Source organism: Furipterus horrens, unplaced genomic scaffold, assembly GCF_987537825.1.
Source record: "Furipterus horrens unplaced genomic scaffold, mFurHor1.1.pri manual_scaffold_2, whole genome shotgun sequence".
In the NCBI taxonomy this organism is placed as follows: domain Eukaryota; kingdom Metazoa; phylum Chordata; class Mammalia; order Chiroptera; family Furipteridae; genus Furipterus; species Furipterus horrens.
The window spans coordinates 9,018,678-9,033,780 of record NW_028327172.1 but is presented as its reverse complement, the minus strand read 5'-3'; the positions used below and the strand labels follow the sequence as shown (position 1 = coordinate 9,033,780).

At 41.6% G+C, this 15,103-nt stretch overlaps 2 protein-coding genes across 2 annotated transcripts; both read right to left on the bottom strand.

Annotated features, from left to right (window-relative positions):
* Positions 1-451: 451 nt before the first annotated feature.
* LOC150017732 (olfactory receptor 5A1-like) lies at positions 452-1,489 on the bottom strand. The gene has a single exon (XM_090267238.1). The coding sequence runs from the start codon at positions 1,487-1,489 to the stop codon at positions 452-454; it is 1,038 nt and encodes a 345-aa protein (XP_090123364.1).
* A 12,463-nt stretch (positions 1,490-13,952) lies between these two features.
* LOC150017731 (olfactory receptor 5AN6-like) lies at positions 13,953-14,897 on the bottom strand. The gene has a single exon (XM_090267237.1). The coding sequence runs from the start codon at positions 14,895-14,897 to the stop codon at positions 13,953-13,955; it is 945 nt and encodes a 314-aa protein (XP_090123363.1).
* Positions 14,898-15,103: the final 206 nt, after the last annotated feature.

Here is a 15,103-nt window from a genome sequence, read left to right as displayed (position 1 = left end):
AGTTAGGGTTCTCAAGTTTTAATCCAGAGTCAGACTTCCTGGTCAGTATCAACCCTTGAATAAGTATGAGTTTATGGCAAGAAAAACATAAAATTTATCCCAGGTGATGAATGAATTGATATGAGCAGTGTTATATTGTAAAGAGGTCTCAACTGAATGCTTGTGGTCCTGGGGCCATGCCCCAGTTGGCTCTAAGGCATGGTGTCCTGAACCCACCATCTGATGCCATAAAGCTAAGGAATGTTATGAAAAAGCATATCTATTTTCTGTAGCAGATGACCCAAATAAAACTCTATCAGTCCATGACAAGTAAAGGGAAGAAAACAAACTGTTGTTGAACCTACTTATACAGTAGACATGTAGGTTGGGGGTCTTATTGGAAATAGCATCTTTAATTTATTATTCAGATTCTGTGAATCACTTATTATAGCAAAACTTAAGATTTTTTCACTCAAGAAACTAAAAGACACATCAAAGACATCTGCTTCTTCCTCTCCTTGAGTTTTTTTAAAGCATCTTTGATCTCCTTGTTTCGCAAACTATATATGATAGGGTTCAGCATGGGAATCAGAGCTCCATAGAGCATGGATACCACCTTATCTTGGTCCCTTGAGTATCCAGCACTATAATGAAGGTATGAGAAGAGACCAGAGCCGTAGAAGAGAATCACTGTGGTCAGATGAGAGGCACAGGTGTTGAAAGCCTTCATCCGCCCTTGGGTTGAATGGATCTTCATAACAGCAGTAATGATGTAGCCATAAGAAACCAGAACAACAGCAGCTGATGTCCCACCAACTGCACAGACAACAAAAAAATTCACTACCTGACTGAGGAAGGTACTAGAACAAGACAAGGTCAGCAGGGGTGACAGGTCACAGAAAAAGTGGTTAATGACTCGTGGCCCACAGAAATGGAGCCGGAATATGGAAGTGGTCAGGACCAATCCTGTAAGAAATCCTCCAGCATATGCTATCACGGCCATCCCCACACAGAGGGTGGGTGACATGAGAGTGGCATAGAGCAGAGGGTTGGAGATGGCAGCGTACCGGTCATACGCCATGGCTGCCAGGAGACAGCACTCAGTGCCTCCCATCCCAATGAAGAAGAAAAACTGAGCAGCACAACCCACAAAGGAGATGGTCTTCTGGTTCTTGAAGAAGTCACAGAGCATCTTAGGGGCTACAGAGGAGGTGTATGAGATATCGACAAAGGACAAGTTGCCAAGGAAGAAATACATGGGGCAGTGGAGGTTTGACTCCATCTTGATCAGGACAATGAGACCCAGATTCCAAGCCAGAGTCAGGAAATAGATCCCCAGGAACAGCACAAAGAGGAAAACCTGCAGCTCTGTATGCGCTGAAAACCCCAAGAGGATGAAATTGGTCATCATGCTGATATTCCTTTCCATGGCCCTGTGTCCTCTTTCTGCTGCCTTCAGAGCCCCAAAGGGGGATTCCGGTAGCCATGAAGATCCAAGTGAAGAAGCCATTTCATTCTGTCATGGAATCATAAATTCCCCGAGTCAGAAGAGACTGGAAGGCCAAAGTCCTACCTCCATCTGATGCAGAATTCCCCTCTACAACATGTATTGGGTCTTTCATGGGGTTGATAATCACCCTTATCTTGATGCATTTTTTATGGAAAAGTGGCACGCCCATAATAGTGTGACATTTTTGCATTATCTAGGTCATCACCTTCACTCTCAATGTCACCACTTTATCAAAGGAAGTTATTAATAGAACTTGGACTTATTGAGCCACTTGCATTTATCCTAGATATGTTGTTTGTTTTATTTTTAAGGAAAATAGATATGTCAAGAATTTAAATACCCAGTGAAGCAATTTTGTGTTTCTTATCGTCAGTTTATTCTGTATGGGGCCAAGGCGTTCTTTCTTTTTAAAGCAGGAGAGTGAAGCCCTTGGAGGTGTGAAAAATTGACATCCCCTTTACAGATTACAGAAAGGGGTAAGAAAGAGTTTCAACATTGTGAAATGCTAATGCTCATTTTGCACAAACATGATCAATTCATCAAAAACATTACACCAGGTATTTTTGGAGCTAAATGCAGATGATATAGAAAATAATAAAACATTACTATTAACTTCAATATATTCCTCATCATGCATTGGACAGATAGAAAAAAGATAAATCACAGCCCAGCGGGACAAGGCTCCCTGGATTCTGGAGGGTGGAGCAAGTGGAGGCTTCTGAGAGGAGGTGCGTTGGAGGATGGGTCCCACAATGAGTATGGGGTTACCAGGATGGAAATTTGGTGTGTAAGGGAGTTGGGAGGTGGTTGGTTCAGAGCTTCACATGAAAGATGTAGAAAGCTCAAGAAACCATCATATTTGAGGAACTTTAAACATGTCAGGGTGGTGGGAGCACAGGATAAACAGTGTTAAGAGAACAGAAGTCTAGTTTTGAGGGACAATGAGAGGTGGACAAATTGTGAAAGAGCTCCAAAAGCAAAGATGGCAAGGACATTTGTTTAGCTGTTCCATATGTATATAATTGCATATGCTGTGTATTTAATTAACTATATCTGTGTGCATATTTATATTTAATTTAACCTTTTCTCCACTTCTAGACCTTGGCCCTCCTTTACCCTGCCCTGTTCTTTTGATAATACCACCTTCTAACGTTGCATAGAATTGATTGGTTTGTTGATTATTAATTGTCTGTCTCCCTCCCTTAGAATTTAAGTAAGCTTAATGAAGACCAGGATTTATAGGAATTTTTGTCTCCTGTGCTTATTAAAGTATCCCAAGCACCTCAACCAGTGTCTGGCTCATACTAGGTGCTCAATAAATATTTGCTGAATGAATATCATGTTAGAGAGTTTGACCTTTCTCCTATGGTCAAGAAAAATTTTGTTTCTGTTTTTTACATTTTGCTTGCATCTTTGTAAATAGGTGTTGCATATGAGCTTAACAGAGAACAAAGTGGAAGTGTGGAAGCCGTGGAAAAGATCAGTGGGCATGCAAGAGACCAAGAAGGAAGATTAGAAAGTTGCTTCAGAAGCCAAGAAGAAAGCCTTTGATGATTTGAATTGAGACAGGTTGAGTTAGAAACAAATGCTCCCTTGAGATGTAACAGCACCAGTCATTCCGAGGAGAAACTATACATAGCCAGACAATTACCCCGTGAATTTACAGTTATCATCAGAGGTATATTTTAGGAAGATTTATCATAATTTTTTTCTCTTTCAACCCCAAGAGTCTATTGTATCTAGTCTACTATATTTTAATAATATGATAGAAACTGATTGCCATTTATTTTATTTTATTCTTTCCATTTATAAATAGCAGAACATTTTTAAAAACTTCTTTTTGGTTTTTTTTTTTTTTTGCAGAATTTCAGAATATTAAGTCAAGTCTAGCTCCTCTGGTTAAAATCAAAGAGTAGGGAGAGATCACTGAGGTTATTTTGACCTCAATTATCTGGTGATAAATATAATGTATGTCATATACATTATATAGAAATTATAGGTATAGAAATAAAGTATGCACACATAATATACATGTGTGCCTTAGTTCGCATGGTCTGAGAGAAGCCATCACTTGTTTTCACAGCATTTTTGAGTGTATGCAGCATTTTCACATCCATTATCTTATTTGTGGTGATCCAAGGCAGGGCTTTGATGTCAGAGCTGGTCTCTAATCTGTGCCTCTCTGCTCCCTAGTTGTGTGGCCTGGGTCAAGCTGACATCACTCTTAAATTTTTTTTGATTTCCCGCAACTGCAAAAACAGAGACATTAATGGGACTACCTCATGGATTGTGAGAACTAAGTGAAATAACTTACATCAAGTTTTGAAGAGAAAAAGGAAATAATTTTTCCTGTTTAACAAATAATCAGCACTGTCGGGATTTAAACCCAGGTTTCTTCATCCCTAATCCAAGGGCTGTTCCCCACTGCACTGGCTGCCTAAACCCAGAGGCATGTACTTGTATGTGATAATCATGGCTGCATTGACCAAATGGCCCTTACTTACGTTATTCCTAATATTTATAAAACATGTTGGCTGATTTTGTAATCCTTACCACACTTTGTGTTTAATTTTGTTGCCGACTTGTTCTGTCTATATGGGTGACTGTAAAGTCTGGGAGGGCATTATAACCTCAGTGCCTTGCACAGTGCCTGGCATGTAGTAGACATTACAGGATATTTTCTGAATAAGTTCAGTTTGCAACAATTCCAAAAGACATACATTTCAGACCAGAAGCTCATTGAGTTATTAAGTGATAGAGTCAAAATTTAATTAACTCTCAATCCTTTGATTTCAGAGCCTGGTTTTGTTCTTGAGTGCTATGAAACAATGTGGCCACAGGACTGGGAAATCCAGAAGACCATATTGTGGGTGTAACTGTAAGAGGTATGACCCTTTCCCCATCCCAATGGACTGGACAAGACCGGAACCTGAATGCTTCAAACCACTATAAAAATAATAATAATAAAGTAAAATAAAACCACTGTAAAGAGTCTTCTTCCCCTTAACCTGGGCAGATCCATTTACATTTTAGCAAAGCTATGCACCAAGATAAAAAGAAATAAAGTTCTAATGTGGTCACTCTCAAATACATAATATATTTGACGTATAGGGGATAATTGCAGTTCAGGTGACTTTGTAGGGTATGATGAAGAAAATCTAGAAAGACAGGTCTGTAAGAAAAAATGTGTTTTCTGCTTGCATCCATTCTTTCCCCTCACCTGTTCCAGTGCTAGGCATATTATAGATGCCTAGCGATTATTTGTTGACTGGTTAAGTGTAGGGTTATAAAACATTTACTGTATAGACACTGTAAGTTTGCCCTAATCCCAACACCACTGAGCCAGCCCTATTTTAAATACTGCATGATGTCTAGAAAATTGTGGGAATATATCTAAAATAATAAAATAATAGGATACCAGAGGTAGAAACCGGTTAACCTGGACTTTCTCCATTATTGATAATAAAACTAAAGCCAGGAAAGAGAACGTGGATGTCTGTACAGTTGGTTGGGACAAGAGGTGAAATCGGGACCTGTTTTTCATTCTCCAGGAGTAGCTCTTTCTTCTTTACCTTATTCTAAAACCTGGAGTCTCAGTGGTAACTGGAGAGGAGCTAAGGAAACGAGATGATGCTTTTAAAACTTCAGACATACTTACACATGCATACATTCATGAGTCTAGAATAGCATAAAAAGGCACAAGCCTGAAGGTTAAAAAAAAAAAAAAATGCTGATTTAATTCCTGTTGCTCCTACTTTTTTTGCTATGTGACCTTGGGAAAAATTATTTGCCTTTCTGAATCTTAATCTTCTCATCTCCTGTCTATGCAATAGATTAGCTTAGGTGAGTGTTTTTTAATCCACATTCCTTCTTTCTTTCCATTTGTAAATAGCGGAACACTTTTAAAAATAAAACCTTTTGCAGAATTACAGAATATCAATTCAAGCCCAGCTCTTCTAGTTAAAATCAAGCAGCAGGGAGCGAGGATGTCAGTATCTTGCCCGGTCCACCTTCCCCTCCTTCAAGGGTCTTTATAACTCACTCGTTCTATGATTCCAGAGCTCACCAGCAACCATTCCTAAGGAAGGGCAAAGGACAGACTCACCTACAACTCCTTAAATTCTGGGTTTCACTCAGATGGTTCATACCAGAAGCTTGGAGCAAAATCCATTTCTTCTGATACCTGGAGCACTGGTCTTGGCCAAAGAGATAAATAAATTTTAGACGTGGTGACTTTCAATTGGCCACCAAGGGAAAGGCTGGATGGGGCTTTAAAGGAAGGCCAGTTCTCTCCTAGGCACCATGGGTCTCTCTAGGTTGTGGCGTATGACATGCCCCGGGGAGCACCAACTAGCAGCTTTGGCTTGATGCCTGGGCTCGGTGGTAAAGAGGATGCTGGCTTTGGTTGGGTGGAATTGGGTTCCATTGGCCCTGCTTCCACTAATATTCTTAGTCCTTGATCTGGTTCCAATAAAATGTCCCTAGAGGCAGTGAAAGCCAAGCGTGGCTTTTGGCCCCAAAATATGTCAGCATTTCATCAACAGCAATTACCTTTCTAAAGCACTGGATATTTTACAGAATCTCTTCAGTGTAAGAATATGTTTTGCATGACTGCAAGAGTTGAAACTAGGACTAACTGGGTGAAAGAAGGAGGGAGGAAAGAGGGAGGGGGAGGGGGAGGAAGGAAAAGATTGTAGGAAAACAATTGAACAGTCTAAAAGTAGAAAGCACATTTTGGAAAAGAGTAAGTTCTCGATCACTGGAAGTTAATTAAGGAGAATATAGTACACTGGACAGTGATGATCTCACTTATATGTGGAACGTAAAAACAAAACAAAACTAAAAAAAAATACCCAAACTCATAGGAACAGAGACTAGATTGGTGGTCGCCAGAGCCAGGAGGTGGAGGTTGGGAGAAACGGGTGAAGTGGGTCAAAAGGTAACCACTTGCATTTGTAAGAGAAATGAGTTCTGGGATGTAATGTACAGCATGGTGACCATATTTTATCACAATGTATTATATATTTGAAAGTGGCAAAGAAAGTAGATCTTAAAAATTCTCGCCCTGGCTGCTGTGGCTCAGTGGTTTGAGTATCAACTTGCAGACTGAAAGGTTGCCAGTTCAATTCCCAGTCAGGACACGTGCCTCGTTTGTGGGCCAGGTCCCTGGTTAGGAGTGTGCAGCCATCATTGCCATTTCTCTCACACATCAATATCTCCCTCCCTCTCTTTCACCCTCCTTTCCCCTCTCTCTAAAAGTAATTTTAATAAAAAATTCTCATCACAAGAAAATAATTGTAACTGTGTGAGATGATGAATGTTAACTAAACCTATTGTGGAGATCATTTCTATATCGGTCGGCAGCCGTCCGTCTCGAGAGACGATGGTGTAGCTTCTTAAGAGTCTATCTGCACCGCCGAGAATGGTTGTGCAGTCCGACTCGGGAGTGACACGGTATCTGTCTCCTCCCGTGTTGAATCGACATCTTGCGATGACGCTGGAGTGTCCTCTCCAGTGGAGCTGAAGCTACAGAGCCTGGGCAGGGTGATATGGAGGGTCTGCTGTTGCCCATGCAGCAGACCCCCCTTCTCTTCGCAGCTGAAGGGTCCAAGGGAAAGACGGAGTCAATACAGCTTGGCTTCAGGTGCGCCGCAGGAGTTGCTGGTGTTGACTACAACGTCAAACCGCCTTAGGGACTCCGGCTCCGGATTTTCTGTCGGGGTTTACTCCCTTAGCCTTTCCCCTGAAGAGGTATGCCGCAAGGCAGCGGAGGTTTTTTGGAGTCAGAGTTTTCCTTCTCTGATGTACCTTAAACAAATACATACATAAACTAATACATATAAATATGTCATTTACAGCTCAAAAAAACTGAGGGGAAAAAAGAAACAGAATATCAAAAAAAGAGGATCTGAATTAGTTGACCTTATACGTTCCTTAAAATTCTAAGATTCTATGATTGTGTGAAATAAAGACAAAGCGAAAAAGACAGACAGGCACTACATTTTTGGTAGTATGGATTGGGCTTTAATAGAATTTATTTTGCAATATTCTCACAGTAGTTTCCAAAAGAAAGCATCCTGAAACACATTTTCAGACGAGAAAACGGCATTTTGGAGAAGTGTTTATCAGAAAGACTGTGGCAAGAAGAGAATGTGTCTCCAGGTCTTCCAGAATCGTATATGCTGAGCCTTCTACACCTCACTGCCACCCACAAAGACATAACAAATAGGTGGCAATGTGAGGAGGAGGAAAATCCCTTGCTAGACCTTATTTCTCTGAAGATCAGTGTGCAGGGGTTTTTAAAACAATCCTTTGCTTTTTGGCTAAGGCCAGATTGCCCTCATGTACGTGTTTTGCTTGTGATTTATCGACTATCCAACTTGGAAAGCCTTGAACTCTATTTGTGTGTCTTAGGGAGGGACATGCAAGGAACAGAGGGAAGTGGGCATTGCGCAAACCCACAGGACGCTGCGGCTTCTTTCTAGGGTTGGAGAAAGATGGCGGCCACACCCTGTTGACGTTGGCAGCCCTTCAACTTGCATGCAGACGGGAAAAGTCTGCAGTTTCCCTTCACGGCTCCCAAACTCCACCCGCTGCTCTCCTACCAGGGCCACAGTCTCCTTCCCCAGATTCCCAGCTCTTGGCCTTATGCCTACATTCTTGGGTCTCTCTAAGGTTTGTTATTGAAGACAGGATCACCATGGCCAGTGGAGTAGTTTGCATGTAATTAATCTTTCCTAGATAAAAAAAATAATTTTTAAAAAACCTCTTGTTTCTTGTTCCTTATTGCAGGGTGAAGACTATAAGGATAGGATGCGAGAAGATTGTGGTTTTTCTTTTTAAATTCCTGCCCCTCTCCTTCCCTCCCTCCCTCCCTCCCTTCTCCCCAAAGAAGAATTTCAAAAAAGGATCTCTTTTTCTTTCCTATTTATAGAATATAAACATCATCAGGAGAATCAATGAGGCCTCCTGACATCTTCACCCCAGCTTCTTTTTGTCAGGCAGTTTTAACCTAATTGTTCATGATCTTCCTAAATCTTCCAATTGGTCTTTTGGCCTTCAGACTCCCTCCAGTTCAACTCTTCCTCCTTAGCGTGCAGGTGGACCTCCCTAAAGCATAGACCCAATCATGTCATTTCTGGCTCGAGAATATTCATTACTCTGTAATGGTTCATTAATAGCCTGATAGCATCTAAATTCCTTATTCTGATCCTCAAAGCACCACTCAGTGATGCTCGGTGAACATGGCATGGAAATCAAAAAGGTTAAAAAAAAAAATCCATGAACAAAAGGCCATTGGATATGGCAAGAAGGATAGAAAGTGTAATCTTTCCAGCACAGTTTCAATAGTTCATCCCAGATGGGGTATCTGGGGTGGTGTTCAGGGAGAGACTGGAGAAAGTGAGGTGCCAGGTTAGCAGTGAAAGAAGAGAAGGAAACGGAAAGGTAGGTACAGCATCTGGCGATGTCAGGTGGAAGAATTCCCAAACCTAGGGGAACCGGAACAGGTCTGGAGACTAAAAGAAAGGCCACGGAGAGGCACGCCCTGAGGCAGAGGCTCTCGGTCAAGGCTGCTCACCGGAGCTCAGTCAGTGGTTGGTGGAACCAGAGTTTAAGCCTGTGCCTCTAGTCACCAGGGACAAAGGAAGGCCGCCCGAGAACACAGAGGCGAGCCGTAATGGGAGAAACAAGGAATCCAGCATCAGGAAGGGAGGGGCTTTAAATGGGAGGGAATGGCACAGAGAATAAAGTTATAGGACTTCATACTTTTGCTTAAAGCTGGTCTTCTCCTGTCTTTGGAAATTGTTGTTTTTAGCTTATTGAAAATGACATAGAAGTGTATTTATTTTCGTGGAGACAGCATACATGAAGAAGTGTACTCGGAAATTTATTCCCAGTCTTAGAATAGATACATAAACCAGCATGAAAAAAACCTAGAAAATAGTTGCCCAACCACACGTGTTGGGCAGATGTGGCCCTCCACACACAGTGTCTATTGTCTGTTTTTGACAGAGACTCTGATCCTTCAGTCCTGTTTGGGGAGATGGGAAGGTAGAACCTCTTCCAGGAAGCTCATTAATGTCCTGCTGAGAGAATCCTCTCCAGGCCTTTTCTAAGAAGCCTTTCTGAGACTAGGAACGCTGACAAGCATGAAGCCCATGGGAATCATGCATCTAATTAACTCTTGTGTATTGCAACACTGCGTTGTCCCTTAAAAGGGACCGGAAAATGACCCAGAGCTGATGTGACTTGGAAAATGTACAACCGTCCTGAACTTGCTTGATCTTAAGTGGAGCATTTTGTCAGCAGGGCTCAATTCCAAGGAGAAGGGGCAGCTGTGGTTGGAGGCAGGAAGTTAGGTTGATAAATGTTCACTGGGGAGGGCTATCCAGCTGGGTGCCAGATGGTGGAAAAGGCCTTATGTACGAGAGGCCAGATGAATAGGGGACACGTTGATAGTGCTGGGGAAGGAAGAGAGGAAGAAAGGAGAAGACAGCTATAAGTTGTCAAGTTTATGTTTATTTTACTGAATCGTTAATTCATCTTGAAAATCTAAAATTAGTCTTGAAATTCTGTCAAATGTGGCAGCTAGAAAGATGAGGGGCAGGGGAACCAACGGGTTCCGTCTGTGCAATGCTCATGTTATATCTTTTATTAAGGCCTCAAGATATCACTTTTCTCAAGTTGATCACCAATGGGTTTGGAAAGTCAGCGTCAACACCAGATTTTGAGCTCAATAATGCAGAAAATATTTCTGGATGGCCTTCACCTCATTGTCATTATTTCATTTTTCTCTATGCTTCTCAAGTCAACATTTATTTCACCCTGTTTGTTTAAGGGCAACTAGAAAGATAAATCAGATTGTTTCAAGGTTAATGCCCCTCCAGATTCCCTAGCTGCACACTGTCTTGACCTCTGTACCTCCACTGACTTCAAATCTTATGCCACCCCAGTTACATGATTTGGTAGCCCCATCCCAGACCTCACCATAATGGGAAACCACTTAATTTTAAAATCTCAAACTCTAAAATGTACCGTTACCAAAACTTCCTGTTTTTCTACTGTGCAACTCAGTAAATCTATTCTTGGTGACTTCTTGCTCCTCAGGCCCACCCAAGTTCATGAGTCCATCACTCTGGCTCTAAGTGGTTCCTACCGTCACCCCTCTTTTCTAGTATATAATTCCCAGACTTAGGCTGCTGATGGAATCAGCTATTTAAATGTGGTCTCCACTACAACAAAGTCATTTACTGCTGCATAAAATCCTTCCTGGGCCTCCTCTTGAGTCCATTACATTCCTCACAGCCACCCCAAGATAACCTTTCCTGACACCCTCAAGTGGATATGATTTCTCTCTCTTCTGAATGCTCAGAGCTTTCATCGCCATCTGACTCACATAATAGTTATGCCTCTACTTGTATTATTTCTCTTTAAGGTCTTTTAGGGTTTTAATTTCTTATCCTTCTTTGTATCCCAGTGCCTGGCATCAAAGAGATGCTCAGTGTTCTTATGCCAGTACCAGACTGTTTTGATCACAGTGGCTTTGTAGTATAGTTTGATGTCTGGTATCGTGATTCCCCCTGCTGTGTTCTTCTGTCTCAAGATTGCTTTTGCTATTCGGGGTCTTTTTTGGTTCCATATGAATTTTTGGAGGATTTGTTCTAGGTCAGTGAAATATGTCATTGGTATTTTAATAGGGATTGCATTGAATTTGTAAATTGCTTTGGGTAGTATGGCCATTTTGATGATGTTGATTCTTCCCATCCAAGAACATGGTATTTGCCTCCATTTATGCCATTTGCGACAACATGGATGGAACTAGAGAGAATTATGCTTAGTGAAATAAACCAGGCAAAGAAAGCAAAATACCATATGATATCACCTAATACAGGAAACTAAAGAGCAACACAAACAAACGAACTAAATAGGCAAAGACTAGAATAGTTGTCAGTAGGGGGGAGGGGGGAGGGAGAGAAGGAGGATAAGTAAGGGAAGGGTCTAGTCAAGGAACGTGTATGAATGACTCATGGACATGGACAACGGGGAGGGACATGATTGTAGGAGAAGGGATGGGCTGGGAGGGGGGAGCAGTGGGGAAAAAATGGGACAACTGTAATTGAATAACCAAAAAATAAAATTTAAAAAAAAAAAAAAAAAAGAGATGCTCAGTGACCATTTCCTGAATCAACTAGGACAACTCTTCTGCAAAAGAACTTTAAAAAATAATAGCCCCATCCGGATATGAACTGCAGGAGTTCAGAAGTGGGTGCTTTTACATAGAAGCAAATTAGAATGTGCAGTGAGAATATTTGTTTCCTGCTGCTGCGTAATGAGTGAGCACAAATACAGCTGCATGAAACCACAAACATCTCAGCTCCCTTGGTCAGAGGTCTGAACACATGTCCCTGGGTTCTCTGATCACTGTCTTCCTCCTGAACAAGGTAAAGGAGGATAGTGGGGTCATTTATCCCCACCCACTTCTTCAGGCAAAATGTGACCCCCACCTTTTTTTTTTTTTTTTTCATCTTATAAGGTAGGGAGGGAGGAGACTGTAATGTCCCTTTTGCAGATGAGAAGCGATAGGTTGAAGTTACTGTGAAAGAACTTGTTGCTCACTCCAAAGAGGAATTTTCTCACAATCAGATTTTTAAAAATCTTTATCCAAAGATAAAAGGGACTGACGAAGAAGCTGGGAACCCTCTAGATGAAGAGATGTATGGAAGAGAAGTATTCTTGTTGCCTGGGCACAAAAGAGAGCTGGATGTATTCGGCCTCTCAGATATACATGCCAAAATATTTGAGGCAATAATCCCAGCTAAAATGGCCATTGTTGTGGGAAAAGGATTATCCTGCAGGGACCACTGTGGGAGAGGTGTTAACAGTCCCTCCCCTAGAGTGATGCAGGCACACGTGTATGCCTGATGCTCATTTGCTAGGGCGCCTCAGTGGAGCTGAGGTCCTATTTCCTCATCTATAAGATGAAGGGCTCGTAGCCAAGCTGTCACGAAGACCCATGTTTGTGGCTATAAACTGAAGGGTTACACACACTGAAGTCATTATCATTACTATCACTAGCCAGATCCATCTACTGCGTGCCTTGTCTGTGTTAACTTCTCAGTTACAACTATAGCCTTGTAATGGAGCTCCTTCTATTGGTTCATAAAAGATTATCAAGATTTCACATTTTGGTGTCTCATCATTAAAAAAATAAAACACATATATAAGACGTTGTTCCATTTTATTTGCCACTTAATATTAACTGGTTAATTTGGTCATCTTCATAGCCTTGTAATATATTCCTGGAAATCCATATATAACTTTAATCAGTACAAGTCAAGTCATATTTCAAATAAATAAAGAGAAATGGCTGTTTCAAGGAAATCTATGGTAAATCTCTTCACTTCTACTTCTGACTAAAGGGGCTGCTGCCCTCTGCTTTTCCTTAATTCTGCATTTGGCTCAGTCCTGTCTCAAGAACACTTACTTGTCCAATAAATGTCTTGTTGATGAATTATCTATTTAGACCATGTCATGGCACTACAGACGAGGGAATTGTAATAATCCTGGCAGCAAGATATGGAAACAGCCCAAGTGCCCATCCGTAAATGAATGGATAAAAACGCTGTAGTACATTTACACAATGGAATACTATGTGGGTGTAAAAAAGAAGGAACTCGTACCCTTTGCAACAGCATGGATGGAACTGGAGACTATTATACTACATGAAATAAGACAGTCAGAGAAAGACCAACACCATACGATTTCACTTATACGTGGAATCTAATGAACAAAATAAACTGATGAACACAATAGGACCAGAGACCTGGGTAGATGGAACAGATTGACACAGCTCAGATGAGAGGGGAGAGGGAAGACTGGAAGAGATTAGCCGAAGAACACATTTCATACCCCATGGACACAGACAATGATATACTGAAAGCCAGGGCTTGCGGGGCTGGGTGGAGGGGGCCAGCTCAGAGGGGAAATGAGGGAAATCTGTAACAGTGTAAACAATTTTTTTAGAAAAGAGCCCTGGCAGTATTGGTCAGTTCTAGCAGAAGCTGAGATCCAAGGCGGTGCAGGGCTACGAAGGAGTCCAAGAAAAAATATGAGGAGGCCTGCTGCTTTCCTGACGGCCTTGACTAGTACTGATATCTCTGGTTCTTGAAATAGTATATGTTAGGTGGGGATGGAATATCGAGGAGAAGGGACGCACCACCACTACTAGCTACAAAAATACCTATGAATTGCTTGGCCTATTGTTTCGAGTCACAAATGATGAAGGGTGGACATATTGAGCTTTCAGATACTTCTCATGCATTTTTCCTATCCCTGTGTCAGGGATGGGTTTCTACTAGAAAAGTAGAGAAATCGTAAATCAGCCCACAATTAGAAGAGTTGTAGGTCAATATTTTAGTTGACACTTTTTTCCTGCCCTGGATATCTGAAGTAAATTCCATAATTAGCAACACCAGGAGAAGATTTTCTTCTTCCATCTGTTTAGGGCATCTTTGATTTCCTTGTTCCTCAGGCTGTAGATTAATGGATTTAGCATGGGGATTACAGAAGTGTATAAGACTGACACCAACTTGTTTTGGCTCGGGGAATCCCCAGAATTAGGATACATATAAACGAAGATACCTGAGCCAAAGAAGAGGGTCACTGCTGTTAGATGAGAAGCACAGGTGTTGAAGGCCTTGGACCTGCCTTCAGCTGAAGTGATCTTCAGAATGGTGGAAACGATATAACCATAGGATATCATAATAACCAGGACAGATGTGACCCCAAAGATCACTGTGAGTACAGACATCAAGACTTGGAAATAAAAGATGTCAGAGCAGGATAGGATTAGCAGTTGGGGCAGGTCACAAAAGAAATGGTTGATGACATTTGGCCCGCAGAAATGCAGCTGAAGTAAGGCACACAGTTGGATAAAAGAGCCAAAGAATCCAGTTATACAAGATCCTGCCACCATCTGCACACAAAGGGTGGGGGACATAATGGTTGTGTAGAGCAGAGGATTGCAAATGGCAACATATCGATCGTAAGCCATGGCTGACAGAAGACAGCACTCAGTCAGGCCCAGGCTAGAGAAGAAAAAGTATTGCATGGTGCACCCCATAAAGGAGATGAATTTATGCTTCTCAAAGAAGTCTGAGAGCATCCTGGGGGCAACAGTAGAAGCATAGCAGATGTCCAGCAAGGACAGGTTACTGAGGAAAAAGTACATAGGTGTGTGCAGATGGGAGTCAGTCCTGATCAGCGTGATGAGGCCCACATTCCAGGACACTGTCATCAGGTAGATCCCTAGGAACACTGAAAAGAGGATAATGGTGAGCTTTGGAAATTCAGAGAATCCCAAGAGAATAAACTTCGTAATCATTGTACTGTTCCTTCTCCCAGTCATTGCATTGGTGCTTCTAGGATCTGCAGGGAAAGAAGAGAACCAATCTCTTGTTAGTTGTCAACTCAGTTTCTGTTGACATAAACCACCTTCTACCCTCACTGAACACAGAATCAAGAAAAATATTGAGCCATTTTAGATAAAGTAACCCTGGTTAACTTTGCCTCTAAATAGCTATAATGGCTTTGTGCATCAATTTTCTCAAAAAT